The sequence below is a fragment of the Urocampus carinirostris genome, chromosome 3 (assembly GCF_059441175.1).
Source record: "Urocampus carinirostris isolate Australia breed hairy pipefish chromosome 3, RoL_Ucar_1.0, whole genome shotgun sequence".
NCBI lineage: Eukaryota > Metazoa > Chordata > Actinopteri > Syngnathiformes > Syngnathidae > Urocampus > Urocampus carinirostris.
The window spans coordinates 16,568,039-16,594,898 of NC_142351.1; the positions used below are offsets into that span (position 1 = coordinate 16,568,039).

General features: G+C 39.8%; 1 protein-coding gene and 1 pseudogene across 1 annotated transcript in view; both read left to right on the plus strand.

Moving 5' to 3' along the window:
• Positions 1-600: 600 nt before the first annotated feature.
• abcb11b (ATP binding cassette subfamily B member 11b) overlaps positions 601-26,860 on the plus strand; it is a 36,341-nt gene continuing 10,081 nt past the window's right edge. The window contains exons 1-24 of the mRNA XM_088330861.1: positions 601-808; positions 1,741-1,826; positions 1,902-1,920; positions 4,750-4,782; positions 4,868-4,919; positions 4,994-5,292; positions 5,378-5,465; positions 5,660-5,793; positions 5,869-6,040; positions 8,253-8,377; positions 9,744-9,918; positions 11,282-11,395; positions 11,475-11,585; positions 15,279-15,404; positions 16,540-16,743; positions 16,812-16,982; positions 18,500-18,701; positions 18,777-18,852; positions 19,357-19,477; positions 19,540-19,704; positions 20,549-20,653; positions 21,577-21,738; positions 22,855-23,058; positions 25,281-25,522. Coding sequence (XP_088186987.1) covers positions 1,748-1,826; positions 1,902-1,920; positions 4,750-4,782; positions 4,868-4,919; positions 4,994-5,292; positions 5,378-5,465; positions 5,660-5,793; positions 5,869-6,040; positions 8,253-8,377; positions 9,744-9,918; positions 11,282-11,395; positions 11,475-11,585; positions 15,279-15,404; positions 16,540-16,743; positions 16,812-16,982; positions 18,500-18,701; positions 18,777-18,852; positions 19,357-19,477; positions 19,540-19,704; positions 20,549-20,653; positions 21,577-21,738; positions 22,855-23,058; positions 25,281-25,522 — 3,179 coding nt within the window. The 5' untranslated portion in view covers positions 601-808; positions 1,741-1,747. The remainder of the gene's footprint in view (positions 809-1,740; positions 1,827-1,901; positions 1,921-4,749; positions 4,783-4,867; positions 4,920-4,993; positions 5,293-5,377; positions 5,466-5,659; positions 5,794-5,868; positions 6,041-8,252; positions 8,378-9,743; positions 9,919-11,281; positions 11,396-11,474; positions 11,586-15,278; positions 15,405-16,539; positions 16,744-16,811; positions 16,983-18,499; positions 18,702-18,776; positions 18,853-19,356; positions 19,478-19,539; positions 19,705-20,548; positions 20,654-21,576; positions 21,739-22,854; positions 23,059-25,280; positions 25,523-26,860) is intronic.
• LOC148368945 (U2 spliceosomal RNA) lies at positions 6,155-6,290 on the plus strand (annotated as a pseudogene).

The window sequence follows — 26,860 nt, forward strand, 5'->3', positions numbered from 1 at the left end:
TTGCGACTTAATATTGATCCATATATAAGGCGCACGGTCAGCTTTTGAAAAAAAATAAAATAAAGGCTCTAAGGTGCGCCTTATAGTGCGGAAAATACGGTAGTCTGGAAAATGTGGCCCTATGAATAACCATAGATTCCTTGTGATTATCAGGTTTCACGAACAGTACTGGCAGGATCCTCTCGAAAGGATAACAATAATCCTCCATAAGGCTTACAAGTTATAGTATTGATTTATTTGCCCTCAGTAAATAAAGAATTTGACAGAGTGCTTGCAGTTTCAACCTTACATCTGATTTGTCTTTTGCATTGAGAAACATATTACTCTGTGTACAAGAACAAAATAACATATTTTCAAAAGACTTAATATTGTATCATATTCTACCCTGGAGACCCGGCAAATTTTTTAATGATAAGCGTGACATCCTCGGCAGGTAGAACGTTCACCCGTGCGGTCGTCGACCTTTCCAGCAGCAGGACACAAACCGACCGGACACTTACCCTCAAAGAAAACACCATGAACCCCCAACCCCCCAAATACCAACTAAGCCCAACCCTTCTCAAAAACGGCACGTGAATCTCTCCAAAGGTACACAACGTGTCCTCCTCCTATATACATGTGGCATGAAGCCACAACCGGCACTCAGGTATCGGTGCAAAGGACGTACGGACTGCATGTCGACCATAAGGGACGGAAGTGCAAAAGTGTTTCTCAAGGATCTTTTGACCTGACTGCCTTTTCTCAGGACACATGACCCATTTTTCAAAAAGGACAGGAAAAAAAATTGGTTTTGGAAGGACACATTTTGGTAAACGTCTCATCTTCTTCTGCACTTTGGATTTACATACTTATTTCTCAAGTTATTGCCACGTCTCCTTGTATCAAATATTAATTTCATTTCTACGGTTCAATTGAATGATTTGTTTAACTAGAGAATGGGTTGATTTTCAGCAGAGGTGGTCACAGACCATTTGAAGGGTAGGGAAAAATATCCCGTATTTTCCGTACTATAGGGTATTGGCTTATAAATCTCCATTTAATAGTCTTTTGTCATAAGGCACACGAAATTGAGGCTATGGTAAGAGCTTCCATATGTATAGATGCAAAGATTGATCAGTCAATGAGTGGTGCTGACCAAAATTGTAAAACATTAGAGCTCATAACATTATCACACTATTTGTACTCATGCTTCTAGAAACACTGATTTTGCATAGTGGATTCTGGTCAAACAGTCTCTCCATTGCTCTACTTGGGCGTCAATAATGTTGCATTTTATATGAATATGTATATAAAAGAGCTTGTATAGTGTTTAGTTAAAAGACTTTGTTTTCTTCATTCTCTAAGATTCGTTGGTGAAGAAGTGGAAAGACTGTTTAACCCTTAAGAATGCACTATGCAAATCAGTGATTCCTGCACCATAAAATAGTGTGATAATGAGAAAAGCTCTAAAGCTTTTTCGTATGTCAACTGTACCACCGGTCGGCACGCTCAACTGCGTATTTTACGAGTTTGATCAGCGATGTTATCAGTGGATCAATCAGCGGTACATAAGGTGCACTTTCAAATTTCTGGCCAAATTGGGTTTTCCATCTGGCCTTATAGTCTGGAAAATATGGTAAATATCTGTTTTCTTAATTGAAACATAGGCAATCAATTGAAGAGGTTGACAGCATTTACAATAATTGCAGTTCTGTTTTTATTGATTTTCAACCAAATTTATTTTGACTTTGTGTGTTCGAGGACCACGATGCCTTCCGGGTCAGTGAAATTGCAAAGTATCAAAAAACTTGGCCAGGAGAATCGCAGCTATGAGATTACGGATGAAGGTAAATCAAATCAAGTCATCAACAATTGTTTCAAACCAATTTTGAATTATAAGACTTTCTACTTTTTTTTTGCAGAACCAGCTGAATCTTACATGTATGTATTACATCTGTCTTTTGTTTAATAGTAGAGGTGGCTCCATTTTGTTTTCAAGTTAATCTATTATTTCAATTATAACTGCAACATTTCCTCTCATATGTGTTTGAAAATCACAAATTTAAAATCATATGCTGCTGTTGTAAATCACTGCCCACCACAATCATACCACTAAACACATTTCTGACATCTTCTCTCTAGGTTACTTGGAAGAGGGGATTTAATGGTATCACCATAACAATAGAATCCATATTTTGATATGATCCTAGAGTGTGATAATTGGCCCTGTATTGCGGAGAGGTTGTTCAAAAGAAAAATAATATGATGGACGGTCTATGTAGTTCAAAATTCTGTGTGAAGCTGTTAAGAAGTCATGTACTTTTGGAATTTGTATCTACCAGTTACAATCTGCAAACCGATACCTCGACAATACACAAAGATTTTTCTCATTTTGTCACTCTTTTAAAGAAAGACATCTATTTTTGGACTTTTTTCGGTACACATTCATTCATGCAAAAAATTGAAAATTATAAAAAAATGGGATATTGAATTTTTAAATAAATGAACAGGCATATGTACTGGTACATTTTACATTCCAATAAGTTATATATTTAGACCATTTAATAACACTGAATTTTGAAACACACAAAATTAGAGCAAATGAATAAAAAGTGCACATTTTGTTAAGCACTAATCGCTTATAATTTGGATTGAAAAACTCAAACTGCAGAATGGCTAGCTCAGAGATTTTTGTTTCTCATTAGATTTGATATACAGTATATCTTGATACAAATACCGGATAAAATAATAGCACGTATACACAAATGTAGCCAGCTATTTGAATGTTGGGGACACTGGGGCAAGAGTGGCACTAAATCATCCATGCATCCATCCATCCATCCATTATCTTCACTTTTCTGGGGTTTGGTTGCGGGGCAGCAGTCTCAGAAAGGAAAGCCCAGACATCCCTATCTCCAGCCACTTCATCTAGCTCACCCGTGTTACCAGGGCGGCCTAGAGACGTAGTCTCTCTAGCGCGTCCAGGGAGGCATCCTTAAGAGATGTCTGAGCCACCTCAGTTGGTCATTAGGGCATACTTCCGAAGCAGCCCTCTGAAATGAACACAGTCAAATGACATCTCCAGGTCCACAAAACATACACAAACCGGATGGGCACACTCCCATGGACCCTCGAGGATCGTTCAGAGTGTGCAGAGGCGGTCAACTGCTCCATGTCCCAGTTGAAAACCACATTGCTTATCCTGAATCCGAGATTCGACTTCCTGACGGACCCTCTTCTCCAGTACCCCTGAATAGGCCTTACCAGGGGGGTTGAGAAATGTGATTCCAGGTCTCAGTGTGATTGCCCACGTGAGCGTTGAAGTCCCCGAGCAGTACAAGGAAGTCCCCAGCAAGACCACTCTCAAAAACACCCTCCAAGGACAAAGTTTACGCTGAACTGCTGCTTGGTGGGAAATCACAGTCAGGACCCAACCCCCCACCTGAAGGCAGAGGGAGGTTGCCCTCTCATGTATGGGGGTGAACCCCAATGTACAGGCGCTGAGTCGTAGGACAAGTAATCTACCCACACCTGCTCTGTGGCTCTTGCCACATACAACTCCAGAGTTCAAGAGGGGCTAGAAGACTGGTACTGGAAACCAAGCAGTGTGTGTAGTTGAGTACAACTATAGCCAGTCGGTACCTCTCAACTTCACACACCAGCTCGGGTCCTTCTTTGCCAGACAGATGACATTCCATGTCCCAAAAGCGAGTTTCTGTAGCCATGGATTTGTGTGCCAAGGACCCTTCCTTTGGAGGCCACTCAGTTCTCTACACGCCCACCATTCATACAAGTGGTTAGCCCATGGGAAGGGGGACTCATGTCGTCCCTTTGGGCACAGCTCGGCCAGCTTGGCCCCCTGACCATAGGCCCAACCACCATGCGCATGCCGGCGGACCATACCTCCAGGCCTGACTTCAGAGGGGCCCTGGTAACTCATGTCTAGGCGAAAGAAATTGTGTACCGATGTTCTTTATCATTATAGAGGGTTTATGAGCTGCGCTTTGTCTGGCCCCTCACCTATGACCTGTTTGTCATGCGTGATACGCCCAGGGGCCTGAAGCCCCCAGACAATATTGCTCCTCGGATAATTGGGACACTCGAATTATTCCACCACGACAATGTAGCAGATCACTGAGGAGGGCACGAAATCAAATCATCTTTATTAGAAGTACGTTTTTTCCCCATTTTATGCATATTATCATTATGTTTTTTTCAACATTTGGTGGTTCAGATTCAAAATCTTGATGGGCATGTGGCCAGAGGGCTGTAGTTGGCTCACGCCTGATCCATATGATTCTATTTTTACTTCAAAGTGTATTATTCTGTGCACAATGTAAATTCCGCTATAAAATTATATGTTTCAAACAACTCGAAATTGATTGAATTTGTGAAAATATATACTTTTAGATGTGACTTATTTTGGGGATTTTGTTTCTGCTAAGTGTTCTTACACTTCTTTTCACTGCCCTATTGTTATGATGCGCTCCTCTTTTTCATTCACAAACATGGCACTAGTATTATTACATAGGCCAGTCTCTAAGCACTGCGTTGTATATATATTTTCTGGCTTTCATCCTGATAGTCTTCTATCTTGTTTTTCCCTCTTAAAGATTACATATATACTTCGGAGTACCATGTCTAATCTCGTTGCATACAATGTGAACTACGTTGTTATCAATGACAATAAAGACAATTCAATTAAATTCAAAAACAGGCAATTGCCGTGGTCGATCAGCTAATCTGTATGAATGTTTCGTTAACCTGCAGGACCATGTCGAATTCCAAAGAGAAGGATGACAAGTGAGTAGCGCAGATGAACAAAAATACACAATATTTAATCTTTGCAATAACGTCAAATAACAGGGAAACATTTTCTCGTCAACAGAGGAAAGGGGAAAAAAGAGCAACCTGCAATAAGAGTTGGCTTCTTTCAACTGGTAAAAACACAAACAAATCTGAGAAATTCAGCTCCAGACTAATGCCAAATAAATAAACGATTGTATGCACGCAGTTCCGGTTTGCCACGAGCAGGGAAGTGCTAATGATGATCGTAGGGAGCGTATGCGCAGTGCTGCACGGCTCGGCCCAGCCGCTGATGCTGCTCGTCTTCGGCCTGCTGACCGACACTTTCATCGAGTATGACATCGAACTAAATGAGCTCAGTGACCAGCGCAAGGAGTGTGTCAACAATACCATCCAGTGGAATAAAAACTACACTGACTCCTTCGGAAGCATAAACCCAGCGGTTTGGAGCTCCATTAATTATTCACAGTGGGATATCCTCAAACCGTTGGAGAACAGGTCATGCGGGTGCGTTGTTGGTGGGAATCTCAAGGTTGTCTATTGGTCAAAAACTTGTGCAAGATACATTTTATCCCTTCATGTTGATTTTCAGGATACTTGACATTGAATATGAAATGACCAAATTTGCCTTCTACTATGTTGGAATTGGAGTAGCTGTCTTCATTTTGGGATACTTTCAGGTTCGTATTTCAGTAGTGTACATTCATAGACATTTTATTTGGTTTTTGGACTATGGGCTCTATAAACATAACTGGCAAACACCTGGAACGCCAATCCGACCCCAGGCAGCAGCGCCCACCGGAGATCGGGCCCCAGAGCGAGCCTGGTCTTATTTTTTCTCGTCACTTAAATGCAACATGTTTATTCCTCACAGATCTCTCTCTGGGTGACTGCTGCTGCCAAGCAGATCCAGCTCATAAGAAAAACTTACTTCAGCAAAGTGATGAGGATGGAGATTGGTTGGTTTGACTGCACTTCAGTGGGAGAGCTCAATACTCGCATGTCTGAGTGAGTTGTTGGTTGTTGTCCCATCAATGACTTGCGTGTTGTGGAGTTCATCATGAGACGTTTGCTGTGACACAGTGACATCAACAAGATCAATGACGCCATTGCGGACCAAGTCGCCATTTTCTTGCAGCGCTTCACCACCTTTATATGCGGCTTTTGTGTCGGCTTTGTAAAAGGATGGAAGCTAACGCTTGTGATTGTGGCAGCGAGTCCTCTCATTGGAGTTGGGGCTGGCCTCATGGCTCTGGTGAGACATTCATGCTTACTCCGTCATCCACATACTAATGCATAGGACCAAACTTTATTGGCTGTTCGGACTGAGATTCAAGAATTGTGCCCTATCTAGACTATACTCTTAGGGATCATTTCTATAGTTTTTGACTTGTGAAATGTGTTGATCATTGATTTTTGCAATCCGGAGATGGAATAAGAGCTTACTCTGTCCACTCCACGCATCGGCCCGGTATTGCAGTACCTCCGGGAACGGTGCATTCGCAATGATCGCAGCAAGGCTTTAGGGCTAGGACCTTAGTTTGGCCTTTTGACTGAGAGTAAGTGTCCCGGCTCCTAGGCTTTGTAGCGTATTATGAACTGACCGATAACGTATAATGGATAATGAATAACGAAGATAGAACAATAACCCTTAAAAATCCCTCCCCCCCTCATGTTTGGATTTGGAAAGATTTTTTCTTATATTGTGAGTGTTAAAATAGGAACGGAATTTGAAAATTGTGAAAATACTCACTCCCAAAACCCACTGGTGTGAAAGCACAATGCAGAAACACAGATTAGTACTGTAAAGGGTTGTCTTTTCTTCGGCAAGGTTCGTAACACAGAAAGTCAGGTAGCGAAGCAACATTGTCGAGAACACCAGAGGCAACAATTTTGGTCCAAGAGTCAGGCTGGGAGTCCGTTTCTAGTAAATCCATACAACAAAGGTGACAGTCCAAAAGTTCATCAGGCAGGATTCGTGATTCAGCAGGGCAGGCAGGGATTCCATACACTGGAAGTGTTGTGTAAAATAGACTTGCATTTGTAGAATAGAGTTGCATACATTTAGAAATGTAGAAAGACTTGCTTACATTGCTTACAGTAGTGAGGGAATGTTGACATCATTCGAGAAAATCCTTGGCAAGACAGTTGAGTTTCCCTAAAAGGGCATGAGACCTGCAAGGCCCCTCTTCAAGGACTCTCTGAGCAAACTGAGGCGAACAACATGTCCTAATAAGGGTACGACAGCATCTTCCTTGTTTTTACTGAGGACTGGGGCCGCCTTTTGGGTTGTACTTAAACTGAAGCTATAAAAGCGTTGTTATGTCTGGAGTTCTCTGAGTTTCTTTGGGATGACGAAATAAAGAGCTCCCCCTCATGGCAGGCTTTGGTGTACTTTATTAAATCACGTAAGAAGACTTAAAAGATTATCGAACCTGCATTTTCTCCTACAGAAGAACAAAGAGCTGAGACAAGGTCGCTTGGGCTGTGATAAGAAAGAACAACAAACTAGCAAGGAACCAAAAAGACTGAGTACTAATAAAAGAAAGTGAAAGAGTATAGAAAGGACAAAAAAATCATGGAGAAATCAAGACAAGTGACCACTGCTATGAGGAGGAAAATTTAACCGGGAAGAAAGTGGAGTAGCAAAATAACGTAAGGTTGAGTAAGTGAGAGAGAGAGGAGAGAGAGGAACAAACCGATACAGTACTTGAGTGAGGTTTGTGACAGAGAATAACTTAAAGTATACAATAAAGAAGGAACAACGTTTCTTCCTTCGCGTTTTTGTCTAATATCCAGGTTATATGACAGTCAATATAAAATCTGAGATAAGGAGTCACTTCTAACTTTCCCTACTGAATATTCTGGGCACAAATGTGCTGCATGATAAAGGCTGTAGGATTTACAAGTGCACAGAAGGAAAAAAAGGCTAAGTTAAAAAAAAGCTAAAATATACTATAATTTTCTACTGCAAAGAGAAATCTTTGTTCAAACCAGTTTTAAAAAGAAACTGAAATGAGTAGCCCATTTTCTGGGTCCAAAATAAAACACAACTGAGATAATGGATAAACTGAATAATAACAACCGAATCAAGACGTCCAAAAATTGCGAAATAAAAAATGAATAAATAAATAGGTTAAATAATGAGTCAAAATCTATGAGGAGTTATAAATGACTGAAATAATAAAATATTAACAATAAGAAGAAATATTAAATTTATGACTACATATGCAATGAGTATAAGCAACAGTTTTGTGAAGATTGGTTGTGGTATTGCATCAGGAATCGTGCTTTTGTTTATAATTTGTTAAACAATTACGATATATCACATTATCATGTAAAACTATTTTACACTGTGCAATTGGAACCGAACCGTCTTTACTGCCACGTTTTTTTAAAATGGTGGTTTTCTTGAGAGCCATTTGGCTCGGTATGACTTGACGTCATGGCTTTTACTTTGTGGCCAGTTTGTGGCGAAGCTGACGGGCATGGAGTTGCAGGCCTATGCCAAAGCTGGAGCTATTGCAGACGAAGTCCTCTCCTCCATCAGAACAGTGGCTGCTTTCGGCGGAGAGAAGAAAGAAGTTCAACGGTATAACAGCATCGTTTTATTAAATACAATTTGAGGTCTCTCACTCAAACACATATACCGAAAATTCCGCACTATAGAGCGCACCTGATTATAAGCCGCACCCACCACGTTTCGGGAGGAAAATCTATTTTGTACTTACACAAGCCGCACCTGTATATTAGCCGCATGCGCCCACATTGAGAAAATGCAACACAAACACAAAATTAACCCATACCCGACACCGTCCATAAATCACAGCCAGCAAAATGAACGGAAAATGATACTGGTACTTAAGGTTTGATGCAGACCTGCAGAGTCCGGATGCCAGTTGAAAGTAATCCAAGGAAAAAAGTGTATATTTCCAAAGGTACGGGTGGGAAAAATATACATCCACTATTGTTGGCCGCGTCTCACCTTTACTCCATTTCCCGTCAGCCCGTGTTTGCCCCGTCCCTTCTTTCTCATTTGCTTGTACAAAGCATATCAGAATAAGTTTCTAAAATAAATACATTACAAAAATATACAGTTACCAATACATATTATACATAGTTACACATATTTACAAAGAAAGACGGTACACCGAGAGAGTTTTCAAAGCTTTAATAATAATATTATAACTTTCATCCCAAACCGTGCCTGTGAAGGGTAGCAAAACGCTACTAGCAACACACTCACTACACAGCAAACAGCTCTGTTAAAAAAAAAAAAACATGCCGTACTTTTAGTGAGCATGGTAAGCCGTCCTCATCTTCCTCCTTATAACTGACGTCATCAGAGTCGTCGTCTTTCAGTATGGGAAAGAGACTTTGTCATGTCGACGTCGTCCCATGCTCCCTGATTTAAAAACACGCTAGTATCACGCTCGCAGAGTAAAGTTTACGTGCGGTAGCTCTGTTTCCTTCTATATCGGACTGCTCGATTGCATTTAGCTTGAAAGTTGCGTCATGTGCCTATCTTTTTGCAATTTGCATGATGAGGAAATGTCTACGCCAATTTAATTTGTGCACAAGCTAAGAAGTTGCAGTCTAAATCTTACCGTTTGTACTCGAGCGCGGCCGTTAGAAAAATTTCATAAATTGGGCGCATCACTGAATAAGCCGCAGGGTTGAACGTTTGGGAAAAAAGTAGCGGCTTATAGTCCGGAATTTACGGTACAAGCACACATAACCCGTGTACACAAGTTTAAAACGTTAATGTAGATAATCATGAAGATAACCATAATTTGATTATTTGAATAGTCAAAACACATATTATTACTATTACATATGCAGTGACATTTATCATATTTTATCAGTATGTTTTGGTTTTTAGTTTTTCTATGTCCAAATGGAGGTCAAGTAGTTCATATGTTGAATTTTTAGTAGGAAACAACTCTTTTTCTTTCCAGGTACGACAAGAACCTTGTGTCAGCACAGCGCTGGGGCATCAGAAAGGGCTTGATCATGGGCTTTTTCACTGGCTACATGTGGCTGATTATCTTCTTGTGCTATGGCCTGGCTTTCTGGTATGGCTCTAGTCTTGTGGTGGACACAAAGGAATATTCACCGGGGACACTTCTGCAGGTAACAGAGCTACATATATTTTTATTTTTATTTATTTATTTTCAAAAAAGGGCCACTGTGATAGAGATACATTGAAGCCTAAATGAGGAGCCAGGGGCCAAAAAGCAAAACAACAAACCCGAGTTCCAATACTGCTAAAATCTGCTGCTAAATAAATTCGTGCAGGTTGCTAAATTTTGTCTGACAGTAAACTGATGCCTCTTTCAGTCAGTAGTTTGTATCGCTCCTTGTGCTTTACAGCACTCGTTTTCGGTTTCCCTACACCACACAGCGACATCTAGTGGTCAAACATCAAGCCTTTAATTCTGCCAGGGAATTTCGACTCTCAACAGACACCACCAGTAGGAGCACAAACAAGATTTATACTTACTTTATATATACTTCTTTTGTAAATAAAAACATAAAATATTTTGTAGTTTTGTGTTCTTCCAAGTCACTTCATGAATGGAAACTTTATAGACTTGCAAATTGTAAATGTATTACATGCTGTAAACGCTTGCAATACATTTGCAGCGATAAAGTTTTTCCGCTACATTTTTTTCTGCACAGCTCATTAAAAAAAAAAAAAAAAAACTCGGAATACTGGCCCCCAAGGGGAATGGTTAAAACATTTGTGGCATTCATTTAAGTTGCCCATCCTTGTAATGGGTGATTACATTCCCCCTAAGGTCTTGTTAAATTTTAATATCAGCTACAGTAGGCTAGCTTCTCTGATGAGGTTTGCTTTTTTTACTTGGGAAAACTGCAACTGAGTTGCACTATACACAGTGGTGCATTGCTATTTCCCATTTCACTCATTGCCGATTTTTATATGAGTCCATACGATTATCAGCGAACCACTACACCAGGGGTCTCCAACTTGGTGCCTGCGGGCACCAGGGTGCCCCTCCAGAGACAGATCAGTTGTCTGTGGATCTGATCTGAAAATGGCCCACCAGTAATATGTCATTTTGATTTTCTATTAAAATAATTTTTCTTGTGATTAGCGCAGTCAGGTCAAGTCAAGTCACATTTATTTGTACAGCCCCTAATCACAAGGAGTCTCAAAAGGCTGCACAGACCACAGATTATTGCAAACCAATGACTATTATTACAGCATCCCCTGATCTAAAACCTACATGAGGGCAAGGAAAAACTCAAAAACCTCAACCTGAGGAAAGTAAAGAAACCTTGAGAAGGGACCCCACATGGGGTAATCCCCCTTCCCGGATGACCAGGCTGCAATGGATGTTGCAACAACAAATAATACACAGATATTGTCAACATGAAATATAGGTTATTCATAAGCTATGGAATAGAAATGTGTTTTAAGCCTAGAATTGAACAGTTCCACTGAGGTTATTTTGCCTATTTGCCCGGCCAGGTTTTCTTTGGTGTTCTGATAGCCGCAATGAATTTGGGACAAGCATCACCATGTCTAGAAGCCTTCGCCGCAGGCCGCGGAGCAGCCACCATCATCTTTGAAACCATTGAGAGAGTAAGAAATCTCTGTTGATCGAATACGGACATATATCAGAGTTGATTTTGGTTTTCTCTCTTTTTTTGTATGCTCTAAGGAGCCCGAAATTGACTGTTTATCTGAAGCTGGTTACAAACTTGACAAAGTCAAAGGCGACATTGAATTTCACAATGTCACATTCCACTACCCTTCCCGGCCAGAAGTTAAGGTATTGAATTATTTCTCTGTATTTCATTGAGGAATGTCTTTGTTCCTTAGTGTGTTAGTTGGTACTGAATACTGAGAAGACATGTTTTTAAAATAGATTCTGAAAACAAATGAGCATTTCCTTCATAGGTTTTATTACAGAATATATTCTGGGCTCAAATGAACTAATAGACAATGGCTGTATAAAATCACTTGTGGAAAGACTGACATGTTTTACCACCATTCCCATTAATAAAGGGCAGTCCAGAAGCTGATTGAAAAGCTATTACAAGTTAAACAGTTGAATGGAGCACTATTCTATTGATGACCGCCTCATCACCTTTAGGGAAAATCTACTCAAGATCAATGTTCCCTCTAATTTTCCACGGGTCTGAGCGTTCACACAGAGTCGGTGAGCAACGCTTGAAACAACAGTGAGCAACAGCAATCCCAAGTGTGGCAAGATAATTAATTATTAAACATGTCCAAAACTTGACATCAAGTTATATTTTCCAGAGTTTCCGGCAATACAAATTTTTTTTTCTCTTTTGAATGAATTGACTTATGTACTATTGCAAAGGTTGGACGACCGACAAACGTCGTTTGTTCTTCAATTCTTTCACAAGATACCCATTTATTTTTATTTCCTGATATATTTTGTCGCATAATATTAACATTTTTGGGGGCTTATTTAGTCGGTTGTAAGATACAGAACTGTACTTAATCACATTTTTAGTGGAAGTACAATGTTGGCAACAAGAGTCGCTTGATATAATTGGAAATTCTTTGAATGCAACACAAACTTTTTCTTCTTTTTCCGTGTTTTTTTGTTACTTTTTTAAAAATTCCTTTAAAAAAAATCTCATTGTGTTTATTTTTTCCGAGCTGTTACTTTTTTCTTTTTGTTCTCTATTGACTTTTTTCCTACATTTCTTTCTTTTCTTTTTTTCTGGCTTTTTTCAAAAAATTTCCTTCTTTTTTTCTCTTCCTTTAGTTTCTTTTTTTCCCTCAGCTTTTCACTACTTTTTCATTTTGTTATTTTTTTTCTTTTTTGTTCTATTCTCCCGTTCCTTTAAGTCATTTTGTGCATAATTTTACATAATATTTGGTCATGTTGGCATTAAAGAAGCAAAAACAACCTGAAGAGCCGTTTAGGACCCGAAAGAGCCGGTTCCTTTTAGTGAGCTGAGCCGAAGAAGCCGGTTCTCGACAAAATCTACTAACTTTACTCAACTTCGTTCTACTTCGACTCGACTTCAAAATACCGCATTTAGGACACAACGTCCCTTCATGCACTGTAACTTTGACTTAAGTTGTTTCTTAATTAGTAATTTTGAGCCCTCATTTTTGTGCGCTGGCTAGATTTTCTTGTGCGCTGAGAATGTGCGAGCAGTGTGCAATTGCGCACGCGCACAGCTTAGAGGGAACACTGCTCAAGATGCTCAACCTTTAATGAGGAAATCAATTATATTTTGTTAAAACGGGAAACAGCTGGATTTTACATGTGATCTTATTAGCAACGTCTCTTTATGAACTGTAATTGATGTTTCCTGTCTTTCATTGTGTAATCCACTCAAAGAAGTAAGGTTTATGAAATAAAACAACTGAAAATACAGAATTATGATGAGATGAATGAGGGGGTTATAAATTAGTCTCGTTTACTCAGTCTCGTTGTTTACTTCAAAATACCGTGTTTAAAACGCACAAAGGGAACCAGTGTTGTTTTTACATGTATGCACTGTAATTCTGCCTTAATTTCCTAAGGAAACAATTTGTCACGAACCAGGGACAGAGATGGGACACAATTGCGTTTGTTTTACTCAGCTTTATTTAGAAAAAGGAAAGGGCTTGCACCCACGATCCGGGGATCGTCGGTCACGGGTAGCAGATAGCTGGGAATGCGGAAGTGGCACTTCTGTGTCGAGCAAAGGCAAAGTCGAGAGCGAGGAAAAAACAAGTCGATGGCCGGGGCGGAGGAGCAAAAACGTAAACGGGTTCAGAAAAAGGTCAGCAACGGGAATCAGACGGAGAAGAGGGCAGGGTAGAGTCAGGAGTCACAAAAGTTTGCCTAGCGTGTAGCGTAGGTTCACAAACGATCCGACAAATGTTGACAGGAAAGCGGGGGTTTGAAAAAGAGGAAGCAGCCAATTAGCGTCCGCAACTGTTGGCGCCAACGAAGCAGACCCAAGTGCCCCGCATCAGTCATCATGACACAATTTTGCAATTCCGAGCCCTGATTTTTACAACCCCGAGCAATAAGTATGGAATAAACAGTCTTGTACAAGTAGTATTTCGGCATTTAATTATATAGAAAAAAACTCAGATAAAAAGCATGAAAAAGTAATAAAGTACTATTTTTACGTTTAGAAACACTTAAAGAAATTAATAATGGAATCACTCCATTCTTAGGAAAAAATATGGAGTTATAAAACACACACAAATAAATCTGTGGCATGATGCATGGCCATCTTGGAAAATGAGTTCATCGTCCCCAAACATTTTTTTTCAATTGAAGGAATAAGATAGCCGTCTCACCGGAACGGCACCAAACAAAAGTTCCAGCATCATTACCTTGTTCAATGCAGATTCGTGGCTCATCACTGAAGATAACCTTCATTTAGTCATCCACAGTCCATGATTGCCTGTCCTTAGCCCATTGCAGTCATATTCTTTTGTGTTTAAGCGTCAACGATGGTTTCCTACTAGCTTTCCTTGCTGTACTTTTTCACAGTTCTGTCACAAACTTTGACTCCAACTTCCTCCCATTTTGTCCTCATTTATCTTGTTATGTATCCTGTGTTTTCCAGACCTATGGCTTTTAGTTGTTTGTTTTGACACCTACATGTCTTACTTGGCCAACCAGTACGCTTGATTTTAACAACCTTCCCATGCTGTTTGTACTTGATCCAAATCTTCGATGCAGCTGACTGTGAACAGCCCACATATAGAGTTCATTTTTACAATCCTGTCTTTGGTCTCAAGATACATCTCCCTTGTTGGAGCCATAATTCTTGCCAACCCACTTAGTCCAGGAGCGCTCCAAGGCGATAACTGCACTGTTTTTAACTGCTGACTAACAAGCAGATTAAATCAAAGCCAGGTGCCCAATTAATGAAAGGAAATTGACTGGAAGTGTCTTTATTTTCTACTCAAAATGCACTGATTCCATATTTTTCCTTAGGATGGTGTGATTCCATATTTTCTTCCCTGTGCTTGGTCTATAAAAGTAGCATTTAGAATAGAATAGAATAAAATATTTCTTTGTTGTCATTGTTACAACATGGGATATATTGTGACAACGAAATTGACGTGGCACTCCAGTTCCACATTTTACAGTGAGGATAAGGAAAACAAAGAGATAAAGGAACAAATTAATGTTTGTACTGTCCTTGTTGTATAGGCTTTGTTTTCCTCCGGAGGGGGGGTGTATGAGGGGGTGAGGGACAGACATTTACTGACCTCGACAATGTTTTTTAATCATTTCAAACAGGACCAGGCGAGATTGGCTGCGAGCCGTCTCATGGTAGCGTCTGTTGCTGCTTGTGACCTGGATTTTCCTCTGTATAGCGAGCAAGATTTTTTTTGTGCGGATAAAACCTATAAATAAAAGTTCTTGTGTTTAGAAGTGCTCGTGTAAAGAAATACCGCTATATTTCAATATTACAACAACTATAATGATGTAGAAACATTGCCAACTGCACTGTACTTTTCTCAGATCTTGGATCGTCTCAGTGTAGTCGTAAAGTCGGGGGAAACCACAGCCTTTGTTGGAGCGAGCGGTGCCGGAAAAAGTACAGCCGTCCAGCTCATTCAGCGCTTCTACGACCCCAAAGAGGGCATGGTAAGATAAAGATGTATACAGAGACACCTCGCTACTCTGCACTTTGGTTATCGCTGGTTTACTGCTTCACGGATTTTCATTGTGCATTGTGTTTTACATTCTGATTGGCTAAAGAGTGGAAGATGCTTTCTATCACCAACAAACATGGACCTCTCCACTTGCTAAACCTGCTCAGGAGCCATATGTGTGTCTTTTGCTGGTTTTAGAGGCTCTCTAGCGCTTTTTCAAATGTTTGATTTCTGTAAAACAGAACCGGAAGGTAAATGCAGTTTTCCAAAACGGCCCCAAGATAGAGGCAAGGTATCTTGTAAAGTATAGTGGATCATGTATTTTATGCATTGTGCATTAAAATGGCATCAATATTTTTGAAATGATGAAGTACTTTTATTTGAAAACAAATGCTTGAGCCTGTAATTTGGAAGTGTTCTTGAGTACAGTGATAAATAAATAATTAAATAACTACAGGTTTTTACTTCGTGTATTTTCACGTTTCGCGGAGTGTTTATATAATAAAAAGAAAAAGTAAATGGTTCCTGTTGGAAAGAACCGGAAAGTAAATGCATTTTTCCATACCGTCCACATGATGGCTCTAAAGTATCATGTACAGATAGGCGAATCGGGTCCTTAATTCATAAAGTTGTGCTAGAAAACGGCAAATCATTTTTGAAATTGTAATTTGACAGTAGAGAAGGTATCTGTAAAAAAGGTTAATGAAGCACAGTACTTTTGTAAAGAAATACTGGGCTTGTTATTGAGTAATAATCAATAAAATAAATAAATGAAGGTTTCTACTTGGCGGATTTTCACCTTTCGCGATGGGTTCTGCCTCCCATTAACTGCGACAGCCGAGGTAATACTGTATTCACAACAAGATTTTGTATTCATGGATATGGACTCAGGGACTGAATACTGCTTTTCTCTTCATCTTGATGCTTTGTTTTTTTCTGAAGATGATGAACTCTTTCATTATCCTGCAAATTGTTCCAAATTGCCTCATTTTTCCCTCTTTGCTGGCTTTGAACGCCTCATAAAATGCTCGCCTCTGCAGAGGGAAGTAGTCTCTTGTTATTTGACTGCATCATTTTTTGCACTTTCGTGTCATTATTCAGCAATTTTAGCTGTCTGTGTGTCTCAGGTGACACTGGATGGTCATGACATCCGCGGGCTGAACATCCAGTGGCTGCGTTCGCTCATCGGTATTGTTGAGCAGGAGCCCGTGCTGTTCGCTACCACCATCGCAGAGAATATACGTTACGGTCGACCTGGTGTCTCAATGGAGGACATCATCACTGCCTCCAAAGAAGCCAACGCATACAATTTCATCATGGATCTCCCACAGGTGTGAATATGAATAAATATTTGGAGCACTTGCATGGTGTCGGAACGGCATTGGCTCTTATTTCACAGAAATTCAACACCTTAGTAGGAGAGGGTGGCGGTCAGATGAGTGGCGGTCAGAAGCAGCGTATCGCAATAGCCCGAGCTCTGGTCAGGAACCCTCGCATCCTGCTGCTCGACATGGCCACATCTGCTCTGGACAATGAGAGTGAGGCTGTGGTACAAGAGGCCTTAGATAAAGTAGGTCTGGACTCACTGCACTTGAGCGCTTGTTTCAGTTTGGTTGAACACAGACAGTATTTGTTCGAGTATAGCGCGCACATATGTATAACCATGAGGTGTGCGAAAGCGGGTTTGATCCTCTCCGGACAAGAATCCAACATGTTGGTGAGGCAATGATGGACTTTCCCTTAATTTGGTTGGAATGAAGGTTTATCTGGTGATCTTCGCGTGGTCAAAACACGAGGCATTGTTCTCCTCCTGAGAACCTTTATGTTAACCGCGTGGTAAGCCCAGCAGCGACACGAGAGCCGCACGAAAGCAGCCTGGCAACAGCTCGGTCCACTTTCCGAGCACCACTCTCATAGTAGAAGAAAGTGCACACATCTGTAGGGCTGTTCCAAATGTCCGGTCTCAAATTCATGTCCACGAGGGCAGGGTGCCTCGTACTATCGTGTCAAAATTATTTCAGTGTGTAAACTGTATATTAGATATATGACACACAGGACCCAACCACCTGACGGACAGCAGTAAACAGTAGTAAGCATTCCGCCCCGTGGGTGAGGCCTGTAAACAGTAGACAAAAACAACAAAACATCTATAGTATTCAACACCAATGGCAACCAGTGGTCAAACGAATTTAAAAAAAAAAAAAAATAATAATAATACTAATAATAATAATTTTAAACTTGAAGAACACCACAACTAAATAACAACTCCCACAGCACTGTTCTGTTAAAATTGGTGAGAACATTCTGATAGTCAATTAATTGATTAGTTTATAACAGGTGTATATAAAAGACTCGTGACCTGCGGGCCAAATGTAGCTCACAGCATGGAAGTTTGAGGGCCCTGTTCTAATATGAAAATAATGTAATTGTAACCCATGCGTACCATGGATTAATTTATTCCTGATTAATTTATATAAATATTAATTCTTGTCCCTAGGTGTGAATGAGCGAGTGAGTTGTCTGTCCCTGTGTGCCCTGCAATTGGCTGGCAACCAGTTCAGGGTGTCCCCTGCCCACTGCCCGATGATTGCTGGGATGGGCTCCAGCACCCCCGCGACCCTACTGAGGATAAGCGGTGCAGCTAATGAGATGAGATGAGATGAGATTAATTCTTGATGTTTTTTAGTTTGAGATTTTATTTTGCGTAGAAAATATATATATATTTGAGAACAATTGAGGGGTTTTATCTGAGCTTTTCCTATAGAAAACCCTATTTAGCCCAACCTCACTCAGTTCCAAGCTCGGGCGGCCCACAAGTAATTTGAGTTTAAGACCCTCTGGTTTATAGCTTGTTAACTAGATATACTTTTTATCTACTGTTCCTCTTTCTTACTCAGTAAATACACACAACCAATCTCCAAGTGGTTTTGGATCCATTTCAGTTTAGCTAATAAAGTACAATTTGAGAAACTTGCTTATTCCTGATAAGTTGAGTTTCTATTCGAAGTCAAAAAAACATTGGTTGTATTTTTAATGAAGTAAAACTTCTGGTAACTGAGGCGGTTTGTTTAACTTTTAATACTAAAGGTGCGCATGGGACGGACCACCATCTCCATCGCCCACCGGCTGTCCACAATAAAGAACGCTGACGTGATTGTGGGCTTTGAGCATGGCCAGGCTGTGGAGAGGGGCAAGCACAGTGAGCTGCTTGACAGGAAGGGTGTCTACTTCACTCTCGTCACCTTACAGAGCCAAGGAGACAAGGCCCTTAATGAGAAGGCTCGGCAAAGTGGGGTCTACTCGACACTTACAGATTGATTACCAAACATGTTTGATATATACTCACATTCGGTATTGCTTTCAGTGGCTGAAAATGAAGACACAGCAGAGTCAGAGAAGATCAATCTGTCCAGAGCAGGCAGTTACAGGGCCAGCTTGAGGTACCACGACAGAATCAACTGTTCAGTTTATATGACATTGAGCTTATTTATTATTTATGTGGAAGTGGCTACGGTTTATGTCTATTTTTTGGAGAGATATTTGTAAAAGCTCCATTATTTGTATTCTGATAGCTAAAGATAGTATGGAAAACAGTGATTATTTTATTTCTTGTTAGAAAACATTTTTTTTGCTCTTTTGCCAAAGTAGTTGACGGCCTTAATGTGAAGATTGTTTTTCAACTTTTAAGATGAGGGGCTGCCAAATGCTCTATCTAGCTGCAGGTTAGAAATAAAAGAAATAAAAAGGTCTCCGCCACTTTACTTTTGACAGACTACAGAGCCCAATGTACAAACTGCCTCTTGTTGGATTGCCATTTCTCTTACAGTTTGACCTACAACTGAAGTCAACAGAAAGCCTTTTAGATCATAAAAACAATAGAAATGCCCAAGAGCCGTTCCCATTTCCATTTCCTAGTTTTCTGAATGCACGCACTTGTTTGACAGAGCATCCATCCGTCAGAGATCCCGATCCCAGCTCTCAAACCTGATTCCAGAATCTTCTGTTGGCATTGCTGGAGAGCTGGGCCCAAGAGCCTACTCTGTGTCTCAACCAGACAAATCCAAGGTGGGTATGTAGGTAGGTTTATTGTGCATATGGTGGGATAGTTAACGTTTTTCACTTTTCAGAATGAAATTGAAGAGGAGGAGGACCCTGTGGAGCCAGCACCCGTTGCCAGGATTTTGAAGTATAACTTGCCAGAATGGCCTTACATGCTTTTTGGATCTTTGGGGGCAGCTGTGAACGGAGGAGTCAACCCTGTTTACTCTCTTCTATTCAGTCAAATACTGGCGGTGAGCTTTTGTTTAAATGTTAAAAAAACATTTAAAATTATATGATTTTGCCAGCAGTTTTAGAATAAAGAAGCAACTTGGAAAGGACAAACAGTAGGGATAGGGTTAGGGTAAGGGTAAGGGGTAGGATCGATCCAAATCTTGATTTCATTGTTACGTAGCAAGTGGTCGGATTGTATAAATGCTATTGTCCTGGGTTTATTAATCCACCAATTTCCTTAATGGACCGCTTCTCTATGCAGATAACGCAGCCCTTTTCTCTTTACCCAGCACCCTCCGCACTCTTTAAGTTTATGGCTGAATGTAAAACAGGAAGCATAGCATGGACTTTTTATATATACAGAAAAGAACAGTGCCAGGTGTAATTTGTGTGGTTAAGTGATATTCTATTGTGGCAACAATACACATTTACATGACCAAAAATATAAACTGGATATCTGTTGTCACTATGGCAACAGAGCCAATGAAGGACAACTTATGTTTCATTTGCATTACTAAATTTATTTTCTAAATATTGTGCAACGACATTTTAGTTCTCTAGTTGACATTGTTAGATGGTATTTGTATTTGTTACATTCTTGCTTTTGTGGTTTTACTCTCTTGGCTTTTGTTCTATAACGGTTTAATACTGTTAAAGTTTGCAAAGCAGTTATTTAATAAAAACGAAACAAGTTAAGTGTTTTAAATCTTTGTGGTGTGTTTATCGTAATCATAAAATAACTCAAACGGGGGGAAGGAGGGGTAGCTTAAAATATTCAATGATCATGAAATTTCCCAGCAAACAGTATCGCGATCAGTATCAGGCATGTTCTCACTTGTTTGCCTTCTTTCTGTGTGTTTTCAGACTTTTTCAGTTACTGATCCCGTAACTCAGAGAAAAGAGATTGATGGCATCTGCCTGTTCTTTGTCATGGTTGGTGTCGTCTCGTTCTTCACTCAAATGCTACAGGTAAATTAAGGCACATTGGCATAAAAAATGATTGCTTTCGTATCCCTTAATCATCAAGGATGGCAATGAGTATGATACGGAATACAGTGGGACCTCGCTACTTCGCGGTTCGACGTTCGCCGATTCAGAGCTTCGCGGTCTGTAATGGTAAACCAACGTCACGTCTCCCGCTCGGGCCGAGATGGCTCTACATGGCGCGACACGGCCCTCGATTTTTTTTTTCATTTTGAAGGGGCGTCGCTACTTTGCAGATTTTCACTTTTTGCGGGAATCCCCTTCGGCCGACCCTAGCACGGCGCGCCGTTCTCGTTTCCCAGTGTTGTGCCCAAATCCGACTCCCGTACAGAATCCTCCCCCCCTCGCGTGAACGCGCATTCTGCTGCGCTTCCGATAAAAGCGATCGTATTCTATATAATACGCTTATTGAAACAATAAAGCGAGCTAATTAAAATAATTGGGCGAGCGTAGTCTATATAACGCGTTTATTTAAACAATAAAGCGCGATCGTATTCTACAAAATGCGTTTGTTAACGCGGATGAAAAAGTCACCAACGTCACGTCTCCCGCTCGGGCCGCGATGGCTCTACATGGCGCTACACGGCTACACGGCCCTCGATTTTTTTTTCATTTTGAAGGGGCGTCGCTACTTTGCAGATTTTCACTTTTTGCGGGTGGTTTTGCTCCCCATTAACCGGGTCTAAAAAATAATAATTAAAAAAAAAAAAAAAGTTTTTTTTTTTTTTGGAAGGTGCGCCGCTACTTCGCGGATTTTCACTTATCGCGGGGGGGTTTGGTCCCCATTAACCGCGATAACCGAGGTCTTACTGTACACACACCTGTAGTAAAGTTGATCAAATACAAAAGTCGGGCCTCTAACTAGTCTTAGTCTCTTATTAATGTGCAGTATTTATGTCTATCTTCAGGGCTATGCTTTCTCCAAGTCTGGAGAACTGCTCACACGTAGGTTACGCCGTCTGGGTTTTCATGCCATGCTTGGCCAGGAGATTGGCTGGTTTGATGATCACAAAAACAGCCCTGGAGCTCTGACCACACGACTGGCCACTGATGCCTCTCAAGTTCAAGGGGTGAGGCAAGCACGACCAAAACCGTTTCAGTCTAACACTGTTAACTTTTGTGAGATGAGTCAAGCATTATATTATTCAATGGATGAATCAATGAATGGATTTATTTTCAAATATGTATCAAATGATTAGAATGTGAAGCTTGGTCATCCGGGAGGGATTCAGTGTTCAGCTGCTTCTCCTACACGTTAAGAGGAGCTAGCTGATAAGGATGCCTCCTGGAGGCCTCCCCAGGGAGGTGTTCCGGGCATGTGCCGCCGGTATGAAGCCCTGGGGACGACCCAGGACACGCTGGAGGGACTATGTCTTTAGGCTAGCCTACTATTTTATAACAACAAACTTATCATTTATTTTGGGGTGGGGTGGGAAAACATTTTGAGAGGAGGGCCGCGTTGGTTTCAAAAATTTGGCATAACGGTTAGGCCAGAAGGTAAAAAAAAAGTTTGATTTGATATCTTTGTATCTGTAGATACAGTCTCGAATCAGATACGTTGGCAATACATCAGAAAAAAAGCTCATGGAGGCCTATCCAATTTTTTCATCGTCATTACAATTTCAAGATAACATATCTCTATTTTACAGATTTTTTTCATTGTAAAAAATTGCATTCATGCAACGAGTACTTTTAGAAAAGCAGTAAAGATATGCATTCATGAATAATTAGACAGAAATAGATCTGTGAATGTAATACTACACTCCTATTTCTCTATAGAAAATAATTTAATCAAACTGGATTTTAAAACACTGAAGCAAATTCATTTATTTTGTTGTTTGATTTAGGCACTAAATTTTGATAATCTGCATTTAAAATGCAATTGGGCTAGCTCAAAAGTGTTTTTTTGCACGGAATTTGATTAATATGCATTTTATCTATCAAGCTAATTTATTTACAGAAAGTGTAGTTTGTTTTCTATCATTTTATATACATTATTATTAACATTGTTGTTTAGTTTGCCAGATTAATAGTCTGAATGTCGCCCCCTGGCTGTAGTTTGCCATCCCCTGCTTTAGATTATAAATCAAATACAAAGCATGTGATCATCAGCTTTAATTTCCATGAAGAAAACAGAGGATACATGAAGAAATCACTCACAAGGTTGCACATTATCTCCTTTAAAGGCCACGGGCTCCCAAATCGGCATGATCGTCAACTCTCTGACCAACATTGGGGTTGCCGTCCTCATGTCCTTCTACTTCAGCTGGAAGCTCACACTGCTCATCCTTTGCTTTCTGCCCTTTATCGCTCTGTCGGGTGGATTCCAAGCCAAGATGCTCACTGGCTTTGCCAAGCAAGACAAACAAGCCATGGAGGCTGCAGGACAGGTCAGCATCTTGTTAGCTTGAAGTCACAACTGTACTCCTGGCAAAGGCTGGTTATGCTGCTTGTGGCAATGTGCTATATCGGGTGACTCTGGAGGCTGCTAACTGAAAACACTACAAAAGTCAAATTTTGAAATGATAAAAGAAAAAAAAAGCGACACTATCATGTTTCCATGCAAACCTTTCCTGTTGGATTGGTAGATAACAATAAGAATTGTGACAGATCGTAGGTATACATTTTAGTAACGTTACCTTAAAAAGTTTCAAAACCCTATGCTACTTGCCTTAGGATAATTGCCCTCATTATTAGTTGCCCCTCAATAATTACATTTATTTGAGATACAAAAAAGCCATGGAAGTGTGGGCTGGTCACAGGCTGTCACCTGGTCTCATCAGACCCTTGTAGATCACTCTCAATGCATGTCCATTCACATTTTATTTTTTTTCGCAAGAAAACGCCCATTTGTCTCAGGTTGTACACAGAGAAGGCTGGAAGAAGAAAAACATCTCAGAAATTGTAAAAGGCTGTTTATATTGTGATTCAAAAATGTGTTCATTTTTAAATAGATTAACAAATGATTGTTATAATGATGTAAGATAAGATAATTTGTTTATATGATTAATAGAAGAAGTGTCCAAAGTTATTTAAAGGACGGGTCTCTTATAAGCTATTGGCTTCAACCTGTCATCCATTTTTTTCTTTTTGGGTTATTTGTTCATTTCGCGTTGTAATGTTAGTTGTAACACGATTATAAACAAAAAAATAAACGAGAAAATACAAGAATACATTACTCTTGAACAAAAAATCTTCATATAAGAAAAAAACAATTCAAAGTAAAAATGTTTTTCTCTGCAGGCAGATACCTTTTCTCAGGTTTTATACTATTTTCGTTATTGAATGCTTTATTTGAAATTTATTTTATAGTAAAAATGAAGGAAAACATGCTGGAAACGAAATTATCGGGGATTTTAAATGTTTTTACAAATGATTTTTTGGGGGGAAGTAAGATCCTTAATGGTGGGATGTGTAGTTTGAGGTGACATTAAAAAATTTAAAGTGAAATATTTTTTTTCTATTAAGTATGTGTTAACAATGTCCAATAGAGTTCAAACAGCACTTATGCTTTATTTTCTATTGTGCCTATCTGCTTTTATCTCACATAGTTGGGGCAGAACCCATTAGGTCAGAGGAAAGGGGGAGGGGGAGTGCTGGAGAGAGACACCATGCTAGTCCCTGCAGTTTTTTCCCTAATTTGTCAGTGGAGCATAACAATGGTGAACGTAAAAAAAGGCCTGCTTCTAGTTAAGTCCAAACACAAACCCAAAACCCCAAAAAGATTAAAACAGATTATTATTATTCGAGCGCATCTAAGAAATAATCAGGCTGCCTAAGACTGCAATTCTGGCTTTAAGTCAGGAGATGGAGGTAGAGAGTAACTACATTTTCAAATCCAACGTCCCACCTTTATCTATCTGCCATGTATCATATCAGATGATAGTATTTTTGTTTCAAGTAGATAAAATAAAATAAATACATCATTGACTCAAGGTAATTATTACATTAGAATTAGACAAATATATGGTATCTAGTGTTTTTTCTGTTCTCCTTGTGTGTGTGGTAATTTAGCAGCATTGTAACTCTTAGAAAAACGTGGTGAGTTAAGATTAGCGTCCAAGCTCCACTTTTATCCAAAACAGAATAAAACTGAAACATATAATAGAGAAATCGGGGGTCTGACACCATACCAAAAAAAAACCATCGACAAACTCCAATAAGAAATTTGCAATCTAAATGAAATGCATAAAGAAATATATATCTACAAAGAATATATTTTGAAACTTACAGACAATGGTGTCTACAGCACAACAACAGAAGCTGATGACTGTTGATGGTGATGATGCCATGTGTCAATGACAAAATCTAACTATATGTCTTCCAATGTGAACGTCAAATTAAGTTCGACTTGGAAACTTAACATGATACAGTGCTATAATCTATAAACAGTTCTACAGATTTTATTTTTGAGACCGCTAATACTTGAAATCAGCAAAATTATCTGCTAACACAATTAGATTTTTGTACTTGACATGCTTCCCCTTTAAAAACAATGTTGAACCCCAAATAAACAGTCCTCAAAGTCAAAAAGCTTTTAAAATGAAAAACCAGTGAACCAGATGTGAGTTACTTTCATGCTGAATCATACTTTGGTCTACTCACTTTGCAGATATCAGGTGAAGCCCTCAATAACATTCGCACCATTGCTGGGCTCGGAAAGGAGCGGAATTTTGTGGAGAAGTATCTATCGCAGCTGGATGCTCCTTACCAGTCAGCCCTGAAGAAGGCCAACGTCTATGGCGCTTGTTACGGTTTCGCCCAATGTGTTGTCTTCTTGACCAACTCGGCCTCCTATCGATTCGGGGGCTACTTGGTGCGCCAAGAGGGACTCCATTTCAGCTTGGTGTTCAGGTACGAGACAGTCATGGGCATGTTTCTGAAAAAAAAGTAATTAGTTACAGTTACTCAATTTTAAAAAGTTATTACATTGCCCCCCCAGAACACTGACACCTCAAAGAAGCGCGTCACTCTGAAAGTAACTACCTCGTTACCAATTATACCTCACATTGAAACTGAATCCCTAAAACTGCTTTAAAGTAGAGACATAATAAAATGAATAGAAGAAAATTTACACTAACTGGTGGAATTAGTAAAGCCTTCATATTTCTTTGGCTGGCTTGTGCAATCTTGAGAGCTTGCAAATGAACACTTAGCCAAGACACTCCATATCCATTTTGGCTTTAGACCACTTGAAGATTTACTTCTCCATGTTTAGTTCTTGCCAAAGACATTTTTTTCTCCATCCATGGTGTATTTCAAGAATAGTTTAACAAATAGAATGACAAAAATTCAGCAAACCTATACAGTAAACTCTGTACTCACGTTCGCTGCATTGACTGAGTGTGTTTATTGTTCCCTGATAAGACGCGAACCCCTCCCGATGTGATACCTACCATAAGCTACTGAAATCACACAACCAAATATGCTCGTACAATCTGACCCCCGATTTCAGTATTTTGTTTGATAGTTTTAAATAAGGCTTGTATGTGAGTACTTAATTTTAGGAGAGTTATCTCCAAGACAAATAATTCAGTGTCCCTATGTTTTGTGCTTGAAACAGTGCCACTCTAACTGTTTTCAAGTGTACTTAAAAGGAATATATGACCTTGCTGGTGATAAAGGATGTGTTGTTACATTGTGTATGAAGGAATGACAGTGATAACAGGATGTTGACACTAATGATCTGCCCATTTGTAAGTAGCTGAGTAATGCGCCCTATTGAAACAGAAGTTCAGTTACAATATTTTACTAGTAACACAATTTTTAATCCGTGCATCTTATGCAAGAAGTTCCAACAACACCTGAAAAACATCTATTAAGACTTTGTGGATTTTAAGAAGGCATTTAAAAGATGAAGGCAATCTGCTTTATGGGCCACGTTACGGAAATACAACATGGGCTAGAAATGAATTGAGACCATTCAACCGCTGTATGCCAATGCCAGGGTTGGGTAGGGTTACTTTAACTTGATTACTTTCAATTACTTTTGGATTATTCCAATACCAAATATGCTAATAAAAGACAAAAGAAACTAAATATGAATAAAATGATGACTCACAACACGTGGTAAGCTTTCTCTCCTTGCTTTGATCTCTTTGATCTCCGGCAAAACTAACATAAAATGCAACAGAAACAAAATGAAAATAAATCAGCTTGCAAACATCATTTTTGCCGTTCCATGTATTCCGT